This window comes from Schizophyllum commune (genome assembly GCF_000143185.2).
Source record: "Schizophyllum commune H4-8 unplaced genomic scaffold SCHCOscaffold_5, whole genome shotgun sequence".
Classification (NCBI taxonomy): domain Eukaryota; kingdom Fungi; phylum Basidiomycota; class Agaricomycetes; order Agaricales; family Schizophyllaceae; genus Schizophyllum; species Schizophyllum commune.
In genome coordinates, this window is record NW_026089542.1 from 1,541,012 (window position 1) to 1,559,678 (window position 18,667).

General features: G+C 59.0%; 5 protein-coding genes across 5 annotated transcripts; 3 read left to right on the plus strand and 2 right to left on the minus strand.

Moving 5' to 3' along the window:
- The first annotated feature begins 57 nt into the window (after window positions 1-57).
- Window positions 58-4,232, plus strand: SCHCODRAFT_02622382 (beta and beta-prime subunits of DNA dependent RNA-polymerase). The gene is made up of 9 exons (XM_003036567.2): window positions 58-399; window positions 451-536; window positions 585-704; window positions 757-1,370; window positions 1,420-1,622; window positions 1,670-2,499; window positions 2,552-3,366; window positions 3,418-3,646; window positions 3,696-4,232. The coding sequence occupies exons 1-9, from the start codon at window positions 99-101 to the stop codon at window positions 4,176-4,178; spliced, it is 3,681 nt and encodes a 1,226-aa protein (XP_003036613.1). The 5' UTR covers window positions 58-98; the 3' UTR covers window positions 4,179-4,232.
- On the minus strand, window positions 4,218-5,943 carry SCHCODRAFT_02622385 (PLP-dependent transferase). Its single transcript, XM_003037942.2, has 4 exons — window positions 5,736-5,943; window positions 5,094-5,686; window positions 4,539-5,045; window positions 4,218-4,483 (listed from the first exon to the last, which is right to left on the minus strand). Exons 1-4 carry the CDS (start codon window positions 5,845-5,847, stop codon window positions 4,391-4,393), a joined length of 1,305 nt encoding a protein of 434 aa, XP_003037988.2. The 5' UTR covers window positions 5,848-5,943; the 3' UTR covers window positions 4,218-4,390.
- A 2,193-nt stretch (window positions 5,944-8,136) lies between these two features.
- On the minus strand, window positions 8,137-8,934 carry SCHCODRAFT_02468228 (DDE-domain-containing protein; the record flags this gene model as incomplete). Its single annotated transcript, XM_003037943.2, has 2 exons — window positions 8,137-8,476; window positions 8,531-8,934. Coding segments are annotated over 2 exons (744 nt in total), but the record flags the coding sequence as incomplete, so codon positions are not given.
- Window positions 8,935-10,426: 1,492 nt separating this feature from the next.
- Window positions 10,427-14,468, plus strand: SCHCODRAFT_02622393 (uncharacterized protein). Its single transcript, XM_003036568.2, has 6 exons — window positions 10,427-10,609; window positions 10,660-10,835; window positions 10,885-10,981; window positions 11,030-11,873; window positions 11,925-12,068; window positions 12,122-14,468. The coding sequence occupies exons 1-6, from the start codon at window positions 10,434-10,436 to the stop codon at window positions 14,294-14,296; spliced, it is 3,612 nt and encodes a 1,203-aa protein (XP_003036614.1). The 5' UTR covers window positions 10,427-10,433; the 3' UTR covers window positions 14,297-14,468.
- Window positions 14,469-15,395: 927 nt separating this feature from the next.
- SCHCODRAFT_02622397 (uncharacterized protein) lies at window positions 15,396-18,280 on the plus strand. The gene is made up of 5 exons (XM_050345112.1): window positions 15,396-15,769; window positions 15,910-16,022; window positions 16,077-16,462; window positions 16,627-17,322; window positions 17,375-18,280. The coding sequence occupies exons 1-5, from the start codon at window positions 15,486-15,488 to the stop codon at window positions 17,918-17,920; spliced, it is 2,025 nt and encodes a 674-aa protein (XP_050200522.1). The 5' UTR covers window positions 15,396-15,485; the 3' UTR covers window positions 17,921-18,280.
- The last annotated feature ends 387 nt before the right edge of the window (window positions 18,281-18,667 follow it).

Consider the following 18,667-nt stretch of genomic DNA (forward strand, 5'->3'; position numbering starts at 1 on the left):
GGCGCACGTGGGCGCGCTTGTGGCGTCTGGCCTCGCGTGGCAAATTTTTCATTGTTCTCCGTGATCACAGCTGGTAACAAAGCCCGCCGCCGCTCACCATGCCCGACGGCTCAGCTGGTCCCTCGCGCCAGCCCACATTCGACACCCTCAAGCGCGAGAAGCTCTTCAGACATCCTCCGAGGGACAGCGCGAGCTACAATATCCTCAACGAGTTTGTCGCGCCGCATCTTGAGTCCTTCAATGCATTGTTCGACGACTCGGGACTGCCTTCGGGTGATGGTGACGGCCGCGGACTGCTGAGCCTCGGGATAGAAGAGATCGGGGAGCGCGTCGTCTTCGATGGGGACGGCCGCCCGGAGTCCGAGCACGGAGCGACTGGGTGGGGGAACCGTATGCGAAGTGAGTGCTGAATCCCGCGCAGCTGCGCATTGGAGTCTCACAGAACCCCAGTATGGATCGACTCCGTCAACATTGCAAGACCCATGCTGTCCGACCGCGAGACCTTCTCCAAACAACGCAAGATCTTCCCCACAGAGGTGCGCATCTTGACGCGCGCATTCGATCACCGATCTGAGTTACATTAGGCGCGCGAACGCCTTACCTCCTACCGGGGGCGGATGACTATGAAGATCTGCTGGACGGACTCGCACGGAAATAAGAATGACATGGTCAAGGAGTGTGGGCTCGTACCAATCATGGTTCGCGTGAGTGCACATTCCCTTCACCTCCTCCCACATATACCTAATGCTACATTAGTCCGTGCGGTGTAACCTCCGGGGCATGTCCTCGGCCCAGCTCGTCGCACATCGCGAGGAAGCTGAGGAGTTCGGCGGCTACTTCGTCATAAACGGCAACGAGCGCTTAATCCGCTACCTCATTCTCCCCCGCCGCAACCATGTCATCTCCCTCCTCCGACCCTCCTTCGCAAATCGTGGTCCCTCCTACACACCTCACGCTGTCCAAATACGATGCGTCCGCCCCGACCAGACGAGTGTTACGAACACACTGCACTACCTCTCAAACGGCATGGCCATGCTGCGCTTTAGCTGGCGGAAGCAGGAGTATGTGATCCCAATCATGCTTATCCTGAAGGCGCTCGTCGGCGCGTCGGACAAGGAGATCTTCGAGGGTGTCGTGATGCAGGACTTCGAGAACACGTTCTTGACCGATCGCGTCGAGCTGCTACTGCGTAGCTTCAAGGCCTACACTATGCGCACTGGGAATCAATGCTTGGAATACCTTGGCGACCGCTTCCGTGTCGTGCTTAACCTCCCGGAGGACTGGACGAACCTTGCAGTTGGCACCTGGCTGGTGAACAAGATGGTTTTGGTGCACCTGCCCACACCTCGTGAGAAGTACAACATGTTGCTGTAAGTTGACGTTGCGTTGGCTGTTCAGTGCAGGTCTGATGCTCTGCAGGTTCATGCTGCGCAAGCTGTACGCATTGGTGTCCGGCGAATGCTGTGCGGACAATCCTGATTCACCTCAACATCAAGAAGTCCTTTTACCTGGCACGCTGTACGGCATGATCATCAAGGAGCGCTGCGAAGAGGTTCTCAATGGAATCCGGGCGGGCATTATGAGCGACGTCCGCAACGGGGTTGTCGTCGATTTTAACGATAGTACGTCGCACTAGCCCATCGAACTCTCCAATGCTCACCTGTCCCAGAACGCTACATGACGAAAGTGATGTCGAAAGTTAGCTTCGACATCGGCGCCAAACTCTCCAATTTCCTCGCCACGGGCAACCTCGTCTCCCCAACTGGCCTCGATCTGCAACAAGCATCCGGCTTCACTATCGTCGCCGAGAAGCTCAATTGGCAGCGATACATAAGTCACTTCCGCTGCATCCATCGTGGTGCTTTCTTCGCCGAGCTCAAGACGACGACGGTCCGCAAGCTACTACCCGAGGCCTGGGGCTTCCTCTGTCCCGTGCATACGCCAGATGGTTCGCCATGTGGTTTGCTCAATCACTTGTCGCGTACATGTCGGATTACTACGACCCCGCTCATCGTTGCACATATCCCTGCCCTCCTTGCCGCCCATGGCATGACCCAGCCGTTTGCAGGACGCATCAATGGACGCACAAATATCTGCGTGCAGCTGGACGGTCGCGTCATTGGTTGGGCACGGCCTGCAGTCGCACAGCAGCTCGCAAACAACCTACGAATATGGAAGACGGAGGGGATGCACGAAGTGCCGATGGATCTCGAGATCGGTCTGGTGTTGGAGTCGAAGGGCGGCCAATACCCTGGCTTGTTCTTGTTCTCGTCGCGGTCAAGGTTCATGCGGCCGGTCAAGTACTTGCCGAATGGACGCGACGACCAGGTCGGTTCGTTCGAGCAGGTGTACATGAACATCGCATGTTTGCCTGAGGAGATTGAGCCGGGCGTGACATCGCATGTCGAGCATAACCCCACCAACTTCCTCTCCATCCTCGCCAACATGACGCCCTTCTCCGACTTCAACCAATCCCCGCGTAACATCTACCAGTGTCAGGTTCGTTAAGTGTGCATTTGATCTCTGACTTGTCGTCTCACGTGCAGTCTAGATGGGTAAACAAACCATGGGTACCCCATCGACCGCCATCAACCACCGCACGGATAACAAGCTGTACCGCCTGCAAACAGGCCAAAGCCCCATCGTCCGCCCCGCCCTCCACAACACCTACGCCATGGACGCCTTCCCCAACGGCACCAACGCCATCGTCGCCGTCATCTCCTACACCGGTTACGACATGGAGGACGCGATGATCCTCAACAAGTCCGCGCACGAGCGCGGCTTCGGCTACGGCACCGTCTACAAGTCCGCAATTATCGACCTGAAGGACCAGAAGGGCGCGACGAAGTCCTCGTCCGCACCGACGTTGCACTTCGGGCTGGGGAAGGACATAAGGAGGACGGGGGATAAGGCGCATGCGTGCACGGAGTTTGTTGGGGAGGATGGGCTGCCGCTTGTGGGTGTGAAGCTGACCGCGGGCGATCCGATGGCGGCGTTCATCAACGACGTGACTGGGCGGACACAATTTCAGAAGTACAAGGGCGATGAGACGGCCTATGTCGACCAGGTCCGATTGCTCGGTGGCGACAACGGCGACACGGAGCTGCAGAAGATCCAGGTCACTCTTCGTATCACTCGTTCGCCCGTCATTGGCGACAAGTTCTCGTCGCGACACGGGCAGAAGGGTGTCTGCTCGCAGAAGTGGCCCGCGGTCGACATGCCGTTCAGCGAGAGTGGTATGCAGCCGGATGTCATCATCAACCCTCATGCCTTCCCCAGTCGAATGACCATCGGCATGTTAGTCGAGAGTATGGCGGGCAAGGCGGGTGCGATGCATGGGTTGGCGCAGGATGCGACACCGTTCAAGTATGTCTTGATGAAACACGCAGTATAGTCATTCTGCTGATATATCTGCAGGTTCTCGGAAGAGGACACGGCGGTCGACTACTTCGGCAAGCAGCTCCTCGCAGCCGGTTACAACTACTACGGGAATGAGCCCATGTACTCGGGCATCACTGGCCAGGAGTTCGCCGCCGACATCTACCTGGGCGTGGTCTACTACCAGCGTCTTCGTCACATGGTGTTGGACAAGTTCCAAGTCCGTACGACTGGTCAGGTCGACCCGCTCACGCGGCAACCCGTCAAGGTAAGTTATGTCATCCCTTTTCGTTACAACCTCCTTACACGCTCCTTAGGGTCGTAAACGCGGTGGTGGTATCCGTCTGGGTGAGATGGAGCGTGACGCGCTCATCGCCCACGGAACGTCCTTCCTTCTTCAAGACCGCCTCATGAACTGCTCCGACTACTCAACCGCCTGGGTCTGCCGCACCTGCGGCAGCCTCATCTCCCTCGGCTACGACGACGTCGCTCTTGGCGAGCGCGTCCTCGGCAAGGACGCCTCCTTCCGACCCTCCGGCCCCGGCGGCGAGTACTGCAGAGTATGCCGCAAGGCCGCGGAGGAAGAGGAGGAGCGTGCGAGGCAAAACGCTGCGGCCCCCACGGACGACGCGCCAAGACGGCCGGCAGCGGACGTGCGGGTGGCGATCCCGTCGCAGAATGTTCTGGGGACGGCTAAAAAGGGCGGCGACCTGGATGTGGTCGCTGTCCCGTATGTATTTAGGTATCTGTGCGCCGAGTTGGCGTCTATGGGTATCGGCGTATCGTTAGAGGTGCAGTAGTCACTTCGCACATTCTGTTGTACTCTTTGCATATCTCATCCGCTTGTTGTTTGTCTGTTTCAATTGCATTTGAGGCCCGGAGAGGTCATTTCACAACGTAATCACCCACTGGACTTATTGCTTGCCATGCCTCTGTGGTCGTCAACGTCGTCAATAAGATAGGATGGTATAAAATAATACATGAGCATACACAACGATGCCTCTACACTCATTTACGGGAACGTAGTGAACCGCGAGTCCTTTGTAGAGTTGATTTTGCGAGAGACATCCACGAGAACGTGCCCCAAGCGCTCGAAGTCCGACATCTAGAAAATCTCTCGTCAGCGACAAGAAAAACCAATCCTTCCTCACTGAACACACCTCTGCATAGACCTGCGCGCACACCCGCACCCACCACGACCCATTGAACATATATGGGACAGCGTATATCCTATGCGTGCCCATCATCTCCGTGTGGAACAGCTGGAAGACCTTCGGCCCCGGGATCGAGGTGTCGATGGGCAAGCGGACGTTGGCCATGTTCGCAACGAGCTCTCCGTCGCCCGCAGGAGAGTCGAGCACCTCTGTGCCGACGATCTCGGCGGTGCGGAGGCCGCCGCGGACGGCGAGGTCGTGGCAGTAGGAATTGATCTTGTCGTCGCCGCCGATTTGGCGGCGGAAGTTGAGCGCGGGCTCGATGCTCATGTAGGCGAGCCAGTCGGCGAGGCCGTTCCAGTAGAACTGGGTGACGAATTTGTTGGGGTTGATCTGGTGCCCGGGGCCGTCGTTCACCATGGCGGGAATGAGGGGCTGCATGATGTCGTGGTGGCGGTAGGCGACGTTCATGAGCGCGCATCCGCGCTTGGCGTAGAACCATTTGCTGCAGTTCTGTGGCTTGTTAGCATCCTGCCTTGTACGATGAATTCAGCAACATACAGCTACCCAGAAATCGGCGTCGATCTCCCTCAAGTTCAGCTTCTCCTGGCCGAGCGAGTGCGCGGCGTCCACTAAGCTCCAGGCGCCCTCCTTCTTGCAGATCTTGACCATCTGCCTCCATGGTAGCAAGACTGCCGGCGTAGACCCTATGCTGTCGAGGACAACGACAATCCTGGCGTCCGACCCCATCCCCGCGCGCCACTGCTTCAACTGCGCACCGAAGCTCTCCAGAATCGTTGCATGCGACGCCGGCAGCCCCAGCTTCAGCACCGCCGTCCTCGGCGCCGTCTTAAAGTGCGCCAGCGACTCCACTGCACGCACGACCGTGTCGAAGCAGATGTCACTGTACACCAGGAGGTCGTCCTCCGCCCACGGGATGCTGCGCAGGATGGTGTTCACGCCGGTTGCGGTGTTGGGGACGAAGACGCAGGTGTCGATGTCGGCGCCGACGTACTCGGCGATGACCTCGCGTGAGCGGTCGATGGCGCGCCAGAAGCGGCCTTGGCGCATGAACATGTCGGGGTTGGCCTCGCCGACTTCGGCCATGCGGCGCGTGGCCTCCTCGACGTAGTGGGGGATGACACCGAAGGAGCCTGAGATGGTGCTTTAGTGGTGAGGAGGATAGAAGGACGAGATACGCACCATTGTTCAGGTGGGTGAAGTTAGGGTCCAATTGGAAGAGTGAGCGGGACTGGTGCCCGAACTCGGGAACCTCCGTCAGAACGAGCTCATGCGCAGAGTCGGTGAGTTGCATGGTGAATCAAGAATACAGCGGAGGAGATGACAGGGACCGGAAGTGGGTATCGGATACGCGCTGCTGAGCTTTATATCCGACATGGCTGGTCGTATCAGGGCGTATGCGGGCCTAAGTATTCTGAGCGTGAAGGACGGGGTTAGTAGGTGATCATCAATCTGTGCGCAACGTACTATAAGTCACCTAGTGTTTAACTTTTTTGACGAAAATACGCGAACACTGTTTTGACCCCGTAAGATGGTCGAATTTGGCCCCGAAAAAAAGCAGGCGTACATTGTTGAGTGTTCTGAACAAGATGGCGCGCTCTTCTTCAGCGTAGCACGACGGGAAGGTAGGAATGTGTGCTCGGACGAGATTTCCGCCAAAATGTCACAAAATGTCACGTTCTGCCGACACCGGCAGAAAACCCAGAGAATGGGTACGTCTCGGCACCACGGCACCGCCGACGCGCTGGGCAAGGGCAGTCGATGACAGCGACTCAGTCCTTTGTTGCACCGGCAGGATGGTACACGAACGGATAGTATGTTTCGAGGGAGTCAAGCTGACATTAGGATAGCTATACATCAGGAAGGCTATGTGCTAGAAGCTCGAGACGAGCTGACCGCGTATGATACCAACGGTACGATGATTAGTGGACGAAATGGGTGTATCTACAAGGGAGCGACTCGTGGTTCGATTAAGCTAGCCATGCGAATGATGATTAGAGGTATCATATGGGAAATTATGACCCATGTTCGGTGGGTATGGGGGCATATAGTGAGCGTAGTTATAAGACGTGTAGGGTGCCGGCGGTGGCGGGCAGGGTGTTGACGATGGGGGCGGATAGAGCAATGATGGGGGTGGGTAGTACGGCATCGGGGATGGCATGGCAGGGGACGGCGGCACCGGAAGTTGCGAAGACGGCACAGTCAACGTGGTCGAGGAAGCTGAAGGACCGGAGGGAGGGTAATGTACTGCTGAAGGCCATGGCGATGGTGGTGGCAGTGGCGGCAGCGAAGCGCTCATATGCGCTCCTCGCAGGTCAGCGGACAGTGACGGCGGGTATGATGCAGGTGACATCATCGTACCAGGCGGCGCAATTGCGGATGGTGGGTAGTACTGCATTCCCCCGGGCTGTGTCGCATACGGGGAGGACGACGCAAGGGCTAGACGAGATGGACCGGCATGCGAAGGGACCGAGAGGGACGACGAAGGAAGGGGAGCTTGGGAGCTATGATGCGCTGGAGAATCCGCATTGTTGTTCTCGCGCAGCCGTGGTAGATTCTTGTCGTATAGGCCGCGATAGCGTACTGAGCTTCGGACAGCTGGATTTGCCTGAAGGTGGGTAGCAATGGACTCCGCGAGGAGAGGGTTCGTAACCTTCTCCCATGGCAATCTGAGAGCTGCCGCAACGTCAATGAGCCTTTCCCGCTTGAACCCGGACAGCCTGCCCTCAAATGCTATCCCTGCCACCTCGTTCCGCACATGTCGATCTTGCTGAGCAACGGAGTTGTTGTGTTTCCGCTCCGCCCGCGCCGTCTTCGCCTGTCGGCGCTGCTCGCGCAGCTGCGCCCTTTCCGCGGCACCCTCTTTACCAGCACCGACAGTGAGTATCGTGGCGTTCGGGTTGAAGCTATGTGAAGGGGCATCACTTCGCTTATTGCGCTTCTTGCGCTGCTCGGTGACGCTATCCAGCTCCGACCGGGCCATGATCGTCTGCGACCTGAGCCGCTCGCATTCGCGTTCGAGCTCATCTATGCGAGAGGCGCGGGATGGGATGCGGATCTTGAGACCACTCCCGGAGGGACCGGGAGCCTGGGCTTCACCCCCTGGCACGTGCAGCACTTGAGCTGCTGCGTCGTTGTCGTGCGCGCCATCACCATCGGCCTGCGTGGCTGCTGAAGGGTCGCTGGGGGCTGCCATCGAGACGTCCTGCAGGTCCTCCGCGGAGCCGTCACCATCCACCCGCGAGCTCTCAGGCAGGTCAATGTCCATTGCCTCATCCTCGGAGCATTCGTCGAGGTGTAGGTCCCGCAAGGCTGTCACGAGCTCCTCGTCGCCATCGCTCGTGTCAAAGATCTGGAGGTAGGGAAGTTCCTCGACAGGCTCGACAGCGTCAGGAGAGATGGGGAGCGGCGGTAGCTCAGGACCACCGGGGAACGACGCGGGCACCGAAGATGCGGCAGTTGAAGTTGCGAGACTTGGCCCGAAATCGTGGTCGGTAAAGAGGTCGGGATTGAAGGGGTGTATGCCGGTCCTCTTGAAGGCGCCCCGAATGACCTCCGGAGTGAACGTTCTGCTCCGAACTTCCAAGTACTCGTGCACGAAGTCTCCGCGGGGCATTTCCGTGTTGTAAGTCTCTACCGACGCGTCGCACGCCTTCACCCATTCAGTCTGAAAGGGACCGAACACGCCGACATCGAGGGGCTGAAGCTTGTGCGTGGTGTGCGGAGGAAGGCAGTAGAGAATGATGTTGTTCTGGATAGCGAGCTCAATGAATTCAAGAGTCGTGTGAGACCCGTGGCCGTCGCAGATAAGGAGGATGGGCTTGCCGGAAGTGTTGCGTTGCGTCGCCTGAGGTATGAAGTTCTCGCGGAACCATGCTAATCCGACGAGATCATTCGTCCACCCATTCTCGGTGGTAGATATGCTGGAGAGGAACATGGTAAGAAGGTTGAAGACGAGCAAGGCGCAGGGTACGTACGTGACTTCAGGGGGAACATCTCCATCAAACCAATGCTCGTTGTAATTGCGCCCAGCGAAGATGAAGCCTGGCCAGATGAAAGAGCCGTCCGCGCACACGCACTCGATGATGGTCACGAGCTCGAGGTTCTCGCTGCTGCGACGATACTGCGACTTCTTTGCTCGCGGAATGAGGTACTTGCGCAAGGCTGCCTTCTTTCCCCCGCCGCGCTGACAGCCCTTCTCGTCCATGTTGTACACATTCTCGAGTGGGATGCCCTTCAGGACCATCCACTCTTGAAGTAGAAGGTAGTGTATGTGAACGATGGGCTGACAGAACGCTTGCGCGCGCTTGGGATCGAGATTGCTAGCCTTGCGGAACAAGACCTCGGGATTCCGGCGTAGGAAGCTAGGCAGCCAGTTACGGCCAGGGCGGCGACCAGCGAGAAGGCCTGCTTTGTAGCGCACAGTAGTAGCAGTGCACGGTCTCCCAGCGAGCGAATAAAAGATGATCCATTCGATGAGAACTCGTTCTTGCTCGGGAGTGAGCAGCTGCTGGTCGGCGTGTGCTTCGCGTGCAGGCTTGTGTTTGTGCTGGTGGCGGTCTCGCAGAGTACCGACTTTGAGGACGATACGCTTTCCCGGACGATGCTCCTGGCTAGACTTCTCATTGAGATGTTCGACGACGCCGACGTATCGAGGTGTGCCGCTCGTAGGGTGTATCCACTCGGGCTTGGCAAGCAGCTCACATGCAAGGCGGTAGCGAGCTTCCTTCTCGACGGCAGTGGTCTCTGGGCCGTCTTTAGGAGGAGCAGGCGTCCGACCTCTTTGAGGCATGCGGCCGCGGCCCACCGGGATGAGTGCGCACGCTGGGGTGCAGGAGGGCACGTCCACATCGCTGGATAGCCGAGCCGAAATGCCGTTGAGTGCCGCCAATGCCGTTCTGGGCCGTGTGTGCCGATTACCGTTCTGTCGGATTTGTGTCACGCAGGTCAGGCTTTCCCTCATATCTCTGCCTTCCCGTCGTGCTACGCTGAAGAAGAGCGCGCCATCTTGTTCAGGACACTCAACAATGTACGCCTGCTTTTTTTCGGGGCCAAATTCGACCATCTTACGGGGTCAAAACAGTGTTCGCGTATTTTCGTCAAAAAAGTTAAACACTAGGTGACTTATAGTACCGCTTTCGCTCTCAAACAGATGATCGCAGCGCATTTGATCCAGGCTTCCAGCGTTGCAGCTTTAGAGCAAGTGTCAGCAGCACATCAGTCTGGGTAAGGGCAGACTGAGTCCGCCCAGTGCAAGGGTGGCCCTCCTCTTCTCGTTCACGCGTCGAGGGAGCGAGCGGAATGAGACTGTAGCTACAACTCACCGAAACCTTGACAGGCCTCTGCCCCTAGCCAGCAGGCGAGTGTGGGCCCGGGGGAGTCCACCACTGACCTTGACAATATGTCAGATTTGAGATTAGTTCACCCGTGCAGATAGTGGGATAGCAGATATATTGCGAGAAGAAGTGACACTAGAACTACGAGTATGTATACCCAGCTTAGTGCTCGGATGCCCACAGATAAAGACTGAGATGAACTCAAGGACATATAAGCGTGGAGTAGGTACTGGTCGATCTTCCACTTCGCCAGTAGAAGCGACGATGGCATTGTGAGCCGTGTCCCTAGGCAAAAGCGAGTGGGGGAGGAGAAACAGGAGCCTCACACCGACAAGAAAGAAAAGAAAACTTGAATTGCTGAGACAAAGTGGCCATGGTGGCAAGAACGAACAAGAGAACAAGAAAATTGCGCGCGCTATGAGGGATGTTTTTGTGGCGTTGTATGACGTTGTATGGCTGGGACGTCGCCCGGAGCGCGCGGCGGCCATTGTCTATTGTTCTCGTCAAGCCTTCATCACGCTTCACGAACACGTTCGGCCCAGCAATGGCCGACGTCGACGACATCCTCGGTGGCAACCTCAAGCCCGCCCCAAACACTGGCTTTGCCTCCTCTCTAGGCGGCAAGGCCACGCTCACGCTCGTTCTTTCTGCGCTCGCGGTGGGCGGCTATTTCTTTGCCCAGCGCTGGATCGCGGATTGGCGCCAAAGGTCTTACAACCTGTGAGTATACCACCCCATCACATATGAGGCACCACTTATCCTGTGAGTAGGCATTTCCGGAGAAGTCATGGCATTCCGGACCACGACACGCGCCCGTTCGAAATAGCGTTGGACGAGGTGAAGCGCAAACGCGAACAGAAGTGGATCAGGGCTCCAGGAAGCTTGGCCTCCCCGGCACCTGAAGCCTCACCGGCGCCTCCCCTCAGGCAGCGCGCCGTCAGATTTGGTGCGTCTTCATCTGCCCTTAGGATCTATAACTCATTCTCGGTCTGCAGTTTCGGACGATCAGCCATCACGCTCGCGCACACCTCAAGGCTTCAACCCCCATGCCGCTCAGCCACTCTCGTACTCTACAGGACACAACCAGTCATAGTGCGTGCACCACGCTCGGCGCCACATAACATGCTCATGCTCTTGCAGTAATGCCCCCAAGTCATACGGATATCTGGCGGACCCAGGCCCTTCGTCGGACACGGAATATGCACCCAGTGGAAGGACCTCCCCAACCAAACCGGTTCGCCGAGGCGCCGTTCCCCTTCAGCGAGAATTTTCACTTCTTCGCGAGGGCGTTAAGCGCGCTCTGGGCGATGACGTAGATGACGAGGAACACGATCCGAAGAAGTTGCGCATGCACGACGAAGACATCGTCGATGGCGATAATAACCCGCGCTGGCACAACAATCGACCCCTCGACACCAAGCGTGGTTCCAAGCGCAACAATGAGGAGGTCGAGGATCTGGATGAGGAGGAAATTGCCAACCTTAAGAAACGTGATAAACGCGCGCGCAAGGTTTCCATCGACGGCGCCGTCCAGGAGGCGTCTCAGTCCGAGGAGTCTGATGTGAACATGGATACGGATGTCGATACGGACATGCAGCCAGTCAACCCTGTCGTAGCGCGCCTGCGTGGCAAGAAGCGCGATCGCGACGAAGCCGGCTCTACTGTCGGTGACGATGACGATGACGACCAGGAAAGCGATAGCAAGGGCAAACGGCAGCTTAAACGGTCGAAGCGCAAGTCCACTGGTCAGTCAAAGTCCGGAGAGAGCACTCCCGTTAAGGGCAAGAGGAGCAGTCGCGGCAAGGGCAAGCAGAGCCATTCACCCTCCTCGGAAAGTGATGTCACAATGGACTCGGGCGCTCGTACACCACCTCGCGTCGAAGGCGACGAATGGACCTCGCATGGTGTCACGTATAGGATCGGTCCAAATGGTGTACGCCAGCGGTGGACTTTGGTCAAGCAGGAGGTTCCGAAGTTCAACATGGTGAGTATAGGTTCTCGCGGTCTACTACTCAATCGCTCACTCATGTGATAGCCTGAGGACTCGGTGCACAACGACCGCGACGATCGCATGCCTGTCTGCGTGTACAACTGGCTCACAGACGCTGAATACGCGGAAGCAAAGAAGAACTACAGGCTCGCCAATCAGATAGCCCCGACGTCGCCAAGCAAGTCCGATGTAAGGTCCTTTCCCTTGTACGCGTTGTGCATTCGCACTCATCCATCACCCAGCGTCGTCGTTCTGATGGCAAACCACTACTCTGGCAAGACCCCAATGGCACCACCCACTCCACCCCTCCTTCGCGCAAGAACTCCAGCGACAATTTGTTGCTCACGAGCAGCACGAGCAGCGTCAAGGATGAAGAGACGAAGCCGGACACGCCGTCGAAGAGTCTTACGATCAGGAGGATAGGTTCTACGATATCCAACAAGCAGGCTCGCCCGGACACACTCAAACGACCACTCAGCTGGTACGAGAAGCAGGAGATGGAGGCGGAAGCGCGCAGGCGTCGTCAGGAACTCGAGCGTGAAAAGCAGGGGACAACCGCGCCGGCAGTGCCCAGTATCACGGTCTCTTCCCCGCTTGCATCCCTTACGGCAAAACCTGCAGATGCACCGAAGCTGCCGTCGACGCTGCTTGGTGCGCCTGCGACAGCCCCGGCTGCTGGCTCGCCGCTCAAGTTTGGCTTTACGAACCCGGAGGCGGCGTCGACCCCTCCTGCGACCAATAAGCCGGCGTCCTCTGGTGCTGTACCGAACTTCTTCTCGAAACCCGCGACGACCGATGCTGCGAAGCCTGCTGAAGCTCCCAAGGCGGCAGATGCACCTAAGCCGGCAGAGCCACCCAAGCCATCATTGAGCTTCAGCTTTGGGAAGCCTGCGGAGTCGAAACCTGCCCAGGCGACGGAGGCGCCAAAATCCAGCTTGTTCCCGCCTCAGCCTGCGGCGGCTTCGTCTGCACCGGTTTCTGCCGCGCCCTCGTCCGGTTCCTCGTTCAGCTTCGCGAAGCCAGCAGACCCTCCTGCATCCAAGCCCGCATCTTCGTTCAGCTTTGGCAAGCCCGCGGAAGCGTCCAAGCCTGCGGAGGCGCCTAAGCCAGCAGCGGCACCATTGTCCTTTGCCTTCGGAAAGCCCGCGGAGGCTCCCAAACCTGCTGAGGCTCCCAAGCCGGCGGGTGGGTTCTCCTTTGGCAAGCCAGCGGAGGCACCGAAGGCAGAGGAGAAGAAGGACGGTTCTGCACCTGCACCTTCCGGCTTCAGCTTTGGTGGATTTGGGGCGAAGAGCGATGCGTCGGGTCCTACGTCCGCACCTCCGCAGGCGCCCACTGGCTCTGGTTTCAGTTTCGGAAAGCCGGCTGCGTCGTCCACACCTGCTGCACCGACATCTGCGCCAGCACAGACGACGTCTTTCAGCTTCGGGAAGCCCGCGGAGAGCAAGCCTGCAGAGGCCAAACCGACATCTGGGTTCTCGTTTGGTGGTGCGTTCGGCAGTGGAAACACTGAGAAGAAGGATACTGCGGCGCCTGCAGCGTCGTCGGCGTTCGGTCAGGCATCGACGACCATGAGCGCGTTTGGACAGACATCGACAACGACTAGCGCGTTCGGCAAGACACCCTCACCAGCACCCGGAGGCTTCGGCTCGGCACCCAGTACGTCTGCCTTTGGGAAGCCGGCTGAGCAACCGTCGACGAGCGGTCCCTTCGGGAGCACGGCGACGAACGGGTCATCGGCACCGACCTCTGCTTTCGGCAAGCCTGCAGAGGCCCCGAAGTCCGCCTTCGGTGGCTTTGGCTCAACGCCGTCCGGGGACGCACCGAAGTCCGCGTTCGGCGCGACGAGCGGCGAGGGTACGAAGTCGTTATTTGGCCAGCCCGCGGGTGAGCGCAAGTCTGCGTTCGGGAGCGGCAGCACGCCTGCGACCGGCAGTGAGGCCCCGAAGACCGGTGGCTTCTCGTTCGGCACCCCCGCGACGACGAGCAGCACACCCGCAGAAGCACCGAAGACTGGCGGCTTCAGCTTTGGTGCGCCTGCAACCAACGGCAACGCGTCGAAACCTGCTGAGGCACCCAAATCTGCGTTCGGCGGCTTCGGGTCGAGCTCGACGACGTCTACCGTGCCTAGCACGCCTGCGAAGACGCCGGCTGCGTTCGGGTTCGGTGCCCCTGCGACGACCACGCCTGCTGCGCCGCCTCCTCAGGCTTCGACCGGGGGCTTCAGCTTCAACTTCGGGGCGAAGAAGGACGAGGGGGCGACGACGACACCGCAGGGCTCGCCCGCGACGTTCGGACAGACAAGTGGTCAGACCCAGTCCGCGTTTGGCCAGCAACCGGCGCAGAACGGGGGCGCCACCGGCGGGTTCAGCTTTGGCCAGCCCAGCGGTGGCTTCTCGTTCGGGCAGAAAAAGTAGGGGATGAGAGGGAGATAGGACGTTCCCTAGTACGTGAGCATCTGTGCTAAGTACTCTATGGTCTATGGTATTTCGCTGGCTATGCATTCTTCATCGACCACAGTATGCCACCATGCATCTGCATTTGTATCTATAACTTCATCACTGCAATCTCCATAGCGCTCGGTAGTCACCTGTTCAGCGTCCTCCGTGTTTTCCCCTCGCTTATGAAGAGAACGTCAGTGCTCGGCGTGATGGCACCGGCGCGTCTGTCGAGCCGGTGGGTGCGATGAGGTGGCGGGGCGGCACGGGAGACGCGCGGCTGATGCTGGTGGGTATCAGACAAGATTAGATGGCGATTAGACAAGGAGAAGGTGGGGATGGAGATCTAGAAGAGCGTCTATCCGAGCGTGGCCGGAGATGAGGCATTCCAGAATTTCGAGGCTGGGAGGAGGACGACACAGCTCGGCACGCGGGGAACATTGTCCCTTCCCCGCTGCCCGCCCCCGCCCTGGGCAGCTGTCCCCGCCAGGGCCCCGCACTACCGAGATCGATATCGACGGTAGACGTTGGGCGGCCAGAGCGCGCCTCCTCCCCGTCACCCCCGTCCTGGCGGTGCCCATTGGCTGACGTCGGTGTGCGCGTGCTGACTGGCGCAGGCGCTTCTCGAAGCAGATTGGCTGACAAGCGCACGTGGAGCGGCGCTGCCCAATCGCAGGCGGCTGCGCCCCATCAGCGTGCCGGTCACGCGCGTTGGAGTTGATCTCCTTCCGCTCGCCGCAAATCTTTGCTGGGTGGCTGAACTGTGCAGTCCTCGCTGTCAGCGGGTTGCACCACCGAGAGAACACCTTGGCGATACTGTAGGGGGGCAAGTACGATCACTAGACACAGTTTTGAAGCCTGTATGCATGATGTCAAGCAGCCATGTCGCTCGTCTGGAGGGGACGATATGCGCCAGGGTCAGCAATCATTTGTAGAGCGATAAATGGACGGGGTCAGCAGTAATAGTCCAGTTTGCATCCAGAAGCCAATGGGCGGGCGTGGGCCCCGGGGGAGCGATGCGGGCGTCGGGTCTCGAACAGGTCCAGGTCAATTCGGATCGCCGGCGCGGCTCTTGCATTCGGACTTGGTACATCATCCATCTCTCACAAAAAATATCCCCTCTCTCTTTCTCGTCCTCCCACTCAGCGCCGCTAAGCGCCTCGGCAGCATGGTCAAAACGCACGAGCGCTCCCCCGACTCCGCCGATGCCGGGCTCGTCAAGCGACTCAAGACGGCTGCCGCAGCGTCCACCGCCGTGGAGGACGACGTCGAGGCCCGCTTCTCGGATGGCCTCCTCGCGCACACCACGATCGCGCGCCTGAACAACATGTACCGCAACAGCCAGCCATTCCACTACGCGCTCGTCGACAAACTCTTCCAGGACGATCTGCTTAAGCGCGTCAAGGACGAGTGCGTCAGTGAGCTGAGCTTCACCGAAAAAGAGACCGACATCTACAAGGTGTGTGTCAGAGTGTGGCCCCCCTCATCTTGTGCTGACTTTTTCGCGTTTTCCAGGTCAAACAGACGGGCGACCTTGCGTCGCTCAACTACCTTACCCCCGAGCAGATCTCGCTCCTGCCGAACCTGCTCACCTTGCGCAATGCCCTGTACTCCCCCAAATTCCGGGACTTTGTCCGCTCCGTCACCGGATGTGGTCCTCTCTCGGGGTCGAAGCAGGACATGTCCGTCAATTCATACACGAAGGGTGCGTAGAGCGCCTTCCCCCCGCCGATCGTCTGCTCATCCACCCCGTATCCAGGCTGCCACCTCCTGAACCACGACGACGTGATCGGTTCGCGTCGCGTGTCTTACATTCTCTACATGCCCCTCCCCAACTACCAGCTGTGGCAGCCCGAGTGGGGTGGCGCGCTCGAGCTGTACCCGGTCAAGGAAAACGCGAACGGCCAGCTTGAGCCCCAGCCCGTCCCCTCCAAGACCATTCCGCCCAGCTGGGACCAGTTCATCTTCTTCGAGGTCCAGCCAGGCCGCAGTTTCCATTCGGTCGAAGAAGTCGTCGTGGGCGGAGAAGGCGAGGACGGTCGCGACCGGCTGAGCATCTCTGGATGGTTCCACGCCGCGCAAGAGGGAGAGGAGGGATACATCCCCGAGCCGCCGACGGAAGTCAAGAGCTCGCGCGAGCAGCTGGTGAGAAGATGGATTCCCTCCCTTGCTCAGTATCTCCCCTCTGGTCGTTACGTCATCGATCCACCCTTCTCCTGGGCGCGCCCGCTGGTCGCGGTCCTCCCACCTTCATCAATGCTCACAAGCATGCGCATCAACATGAATGCTAACCCACACGTCCACCGCAGGCTTCGCACCACACCGAGTTCAAGCCGTATCCAGAGGAGATTGCGACACCTATGCCCGACGCGCAGTTGAAGGACGAGCATGTGGCATTTCTGTCAGAGTTCCTCAACCCTGTCTACTTGCAGCCGCGCACAATGAACGCCTTGGCAGCACGCTTCGTCGAGGAATCCTCGCTTGAGCTGCACTCCTTCCTAACGGAGGCACTTGCGTCAAGTCTGGAACCCCGCTTGCGCGAACTTGACTCACGCGACGGCCTTGGCGCCGAGCGTGGTGGACGCGTCCCGCCACACTCTGCAGGCGTCGGTGAGAACAGCGCCTGGCAGCTGCGCGGGCCACCTCACAAGTGGCGCTACTGCCAGCTGAAGCCGCACACGCCAGGCGCCGTTGCAGAGGCCGTCACTCCTCGTGCAGCCGCACGCTCGTCGGACGAGATTGTACGGAGCCTGCAGGATGAGCTGTTCCCGAGCCCGGCGTTCCGCGCGTGGCTGGCGGTGGTGTCGCGATTGCTGCCGCTGCGACATGCAGTGGAGGCACGGCGTTTCCGGCCGGGATTGGACTACACGCTGGCTACGAGCGAGGAGAAGGAGGCGCGGTTGGATGTAGTGCTGGGGTTGACGCCGCAAGTGCAGGCATCGGAAGAGGATGCGCGCACGGCGGATTCGCGTGGGTGGCAGGTAGCGGAGTGGGGTGGTTGGGAGGTGCGGTGCATTACTTCTTCGGGATTGAGATCGATGGCTGATTCTCGTGAAGTGCTACATGGCTCCGCATAACGAGGAGGATGACCCCGCCGTGTACCGCTCAAGTATACACAAGAAGTCGAAGGGCGGTAAGCCCAACGGCGACGCTGAGCTTGCGGAGGCGGATACCAACGTCGATGGCGCGCACAACGGTCACGGCACGACGGACGGTAACGGTACTTCGAATCGCAAGGGCACGAATGGCAAGGTGGCAGAGGCGAAGGGCACCAACGGGAAGGTCACAAATGGGAACGGCAATGCGACCAATGGCGACGCGCCGTCCATGGAGACCGACGAAGAGGAAGAGGGACCGGGACCGGCTGACACCAGCATGGACGTCGAGGAGGAGGAAGAGGAGGACAGCACGCTGCTGACCGTGCAGCCCGGTTTCAACCGCCTGCTCCTCGTTTTGCGCGACGAGCGGGTGATGCGCTTCGTCAAGTACGTCTCCGCCGCCGCGGAGGGCTCGCGATGGGACGTCTGCGGCGAGTACGAGGTCGGGGTGATGCAGGAAGAGGAGGAGGAAGAGGAGGAGGAGGACGGCGCGGCGGAGGCATAGCGAGGGCGGCGCGGCTGATAGGTGTCGCCGTTCGTTATTCGTACCTGCACATGCGAGGGTACACCCCCTCGACGCTCCGTCCTGCGGCTTCTTGTAGGGCTTGCACGTCTCTGCTTCGTAATACGTGTACATTCTGTAGTCTACCTCTTTCTGTGATGTTGCATAGTAGTTTCAATGTAGTAGCGTAATTCCACCACCGTTCTTGTCTGTTGAGACGACTTTTTATATTCGTTGGGTCAATAGGGCTGATGGTTTTCATTTGGTCGATAGTGCTTACGGACACTGCGTCTTTCGCGCAAATATAGTAGACAGACTTGTACACGTACACGAATAGAGAATGCAGTTGGTCATTGGAGTCCAGGCAGAGTCGGGACGGGATTTGGGGTGGTTTGGGAAACATGCGGCTGAGCGGGTCGCCAAATGGGGCAGGTCGATATTGCTTTCACGTGTTTAGGATTGGACCACCCATCCGTCCGTGCCTGCGACCCTGTTCTCCCCCTCAACCTCCATTGAACTTCACAACACAATTTCTATCCGAGAGCTCAGATGCGCGTTGTACCACCAGAGCCTCTCTAATCTCATCATCCTCTGAAATGCTAGCACATGATCAAACGAAGTCGGCGCGTCCACGCCCGCCCGCGCAGAGGCGACGACAGTCCACCGGGCCCGCCACCGTCAAGAAGGGAGGCGCGTCCCCGCCGCCGCCGTACTCTGGTGCTGGGTTTAGCTTCCCGGCGGGCTCGCCCT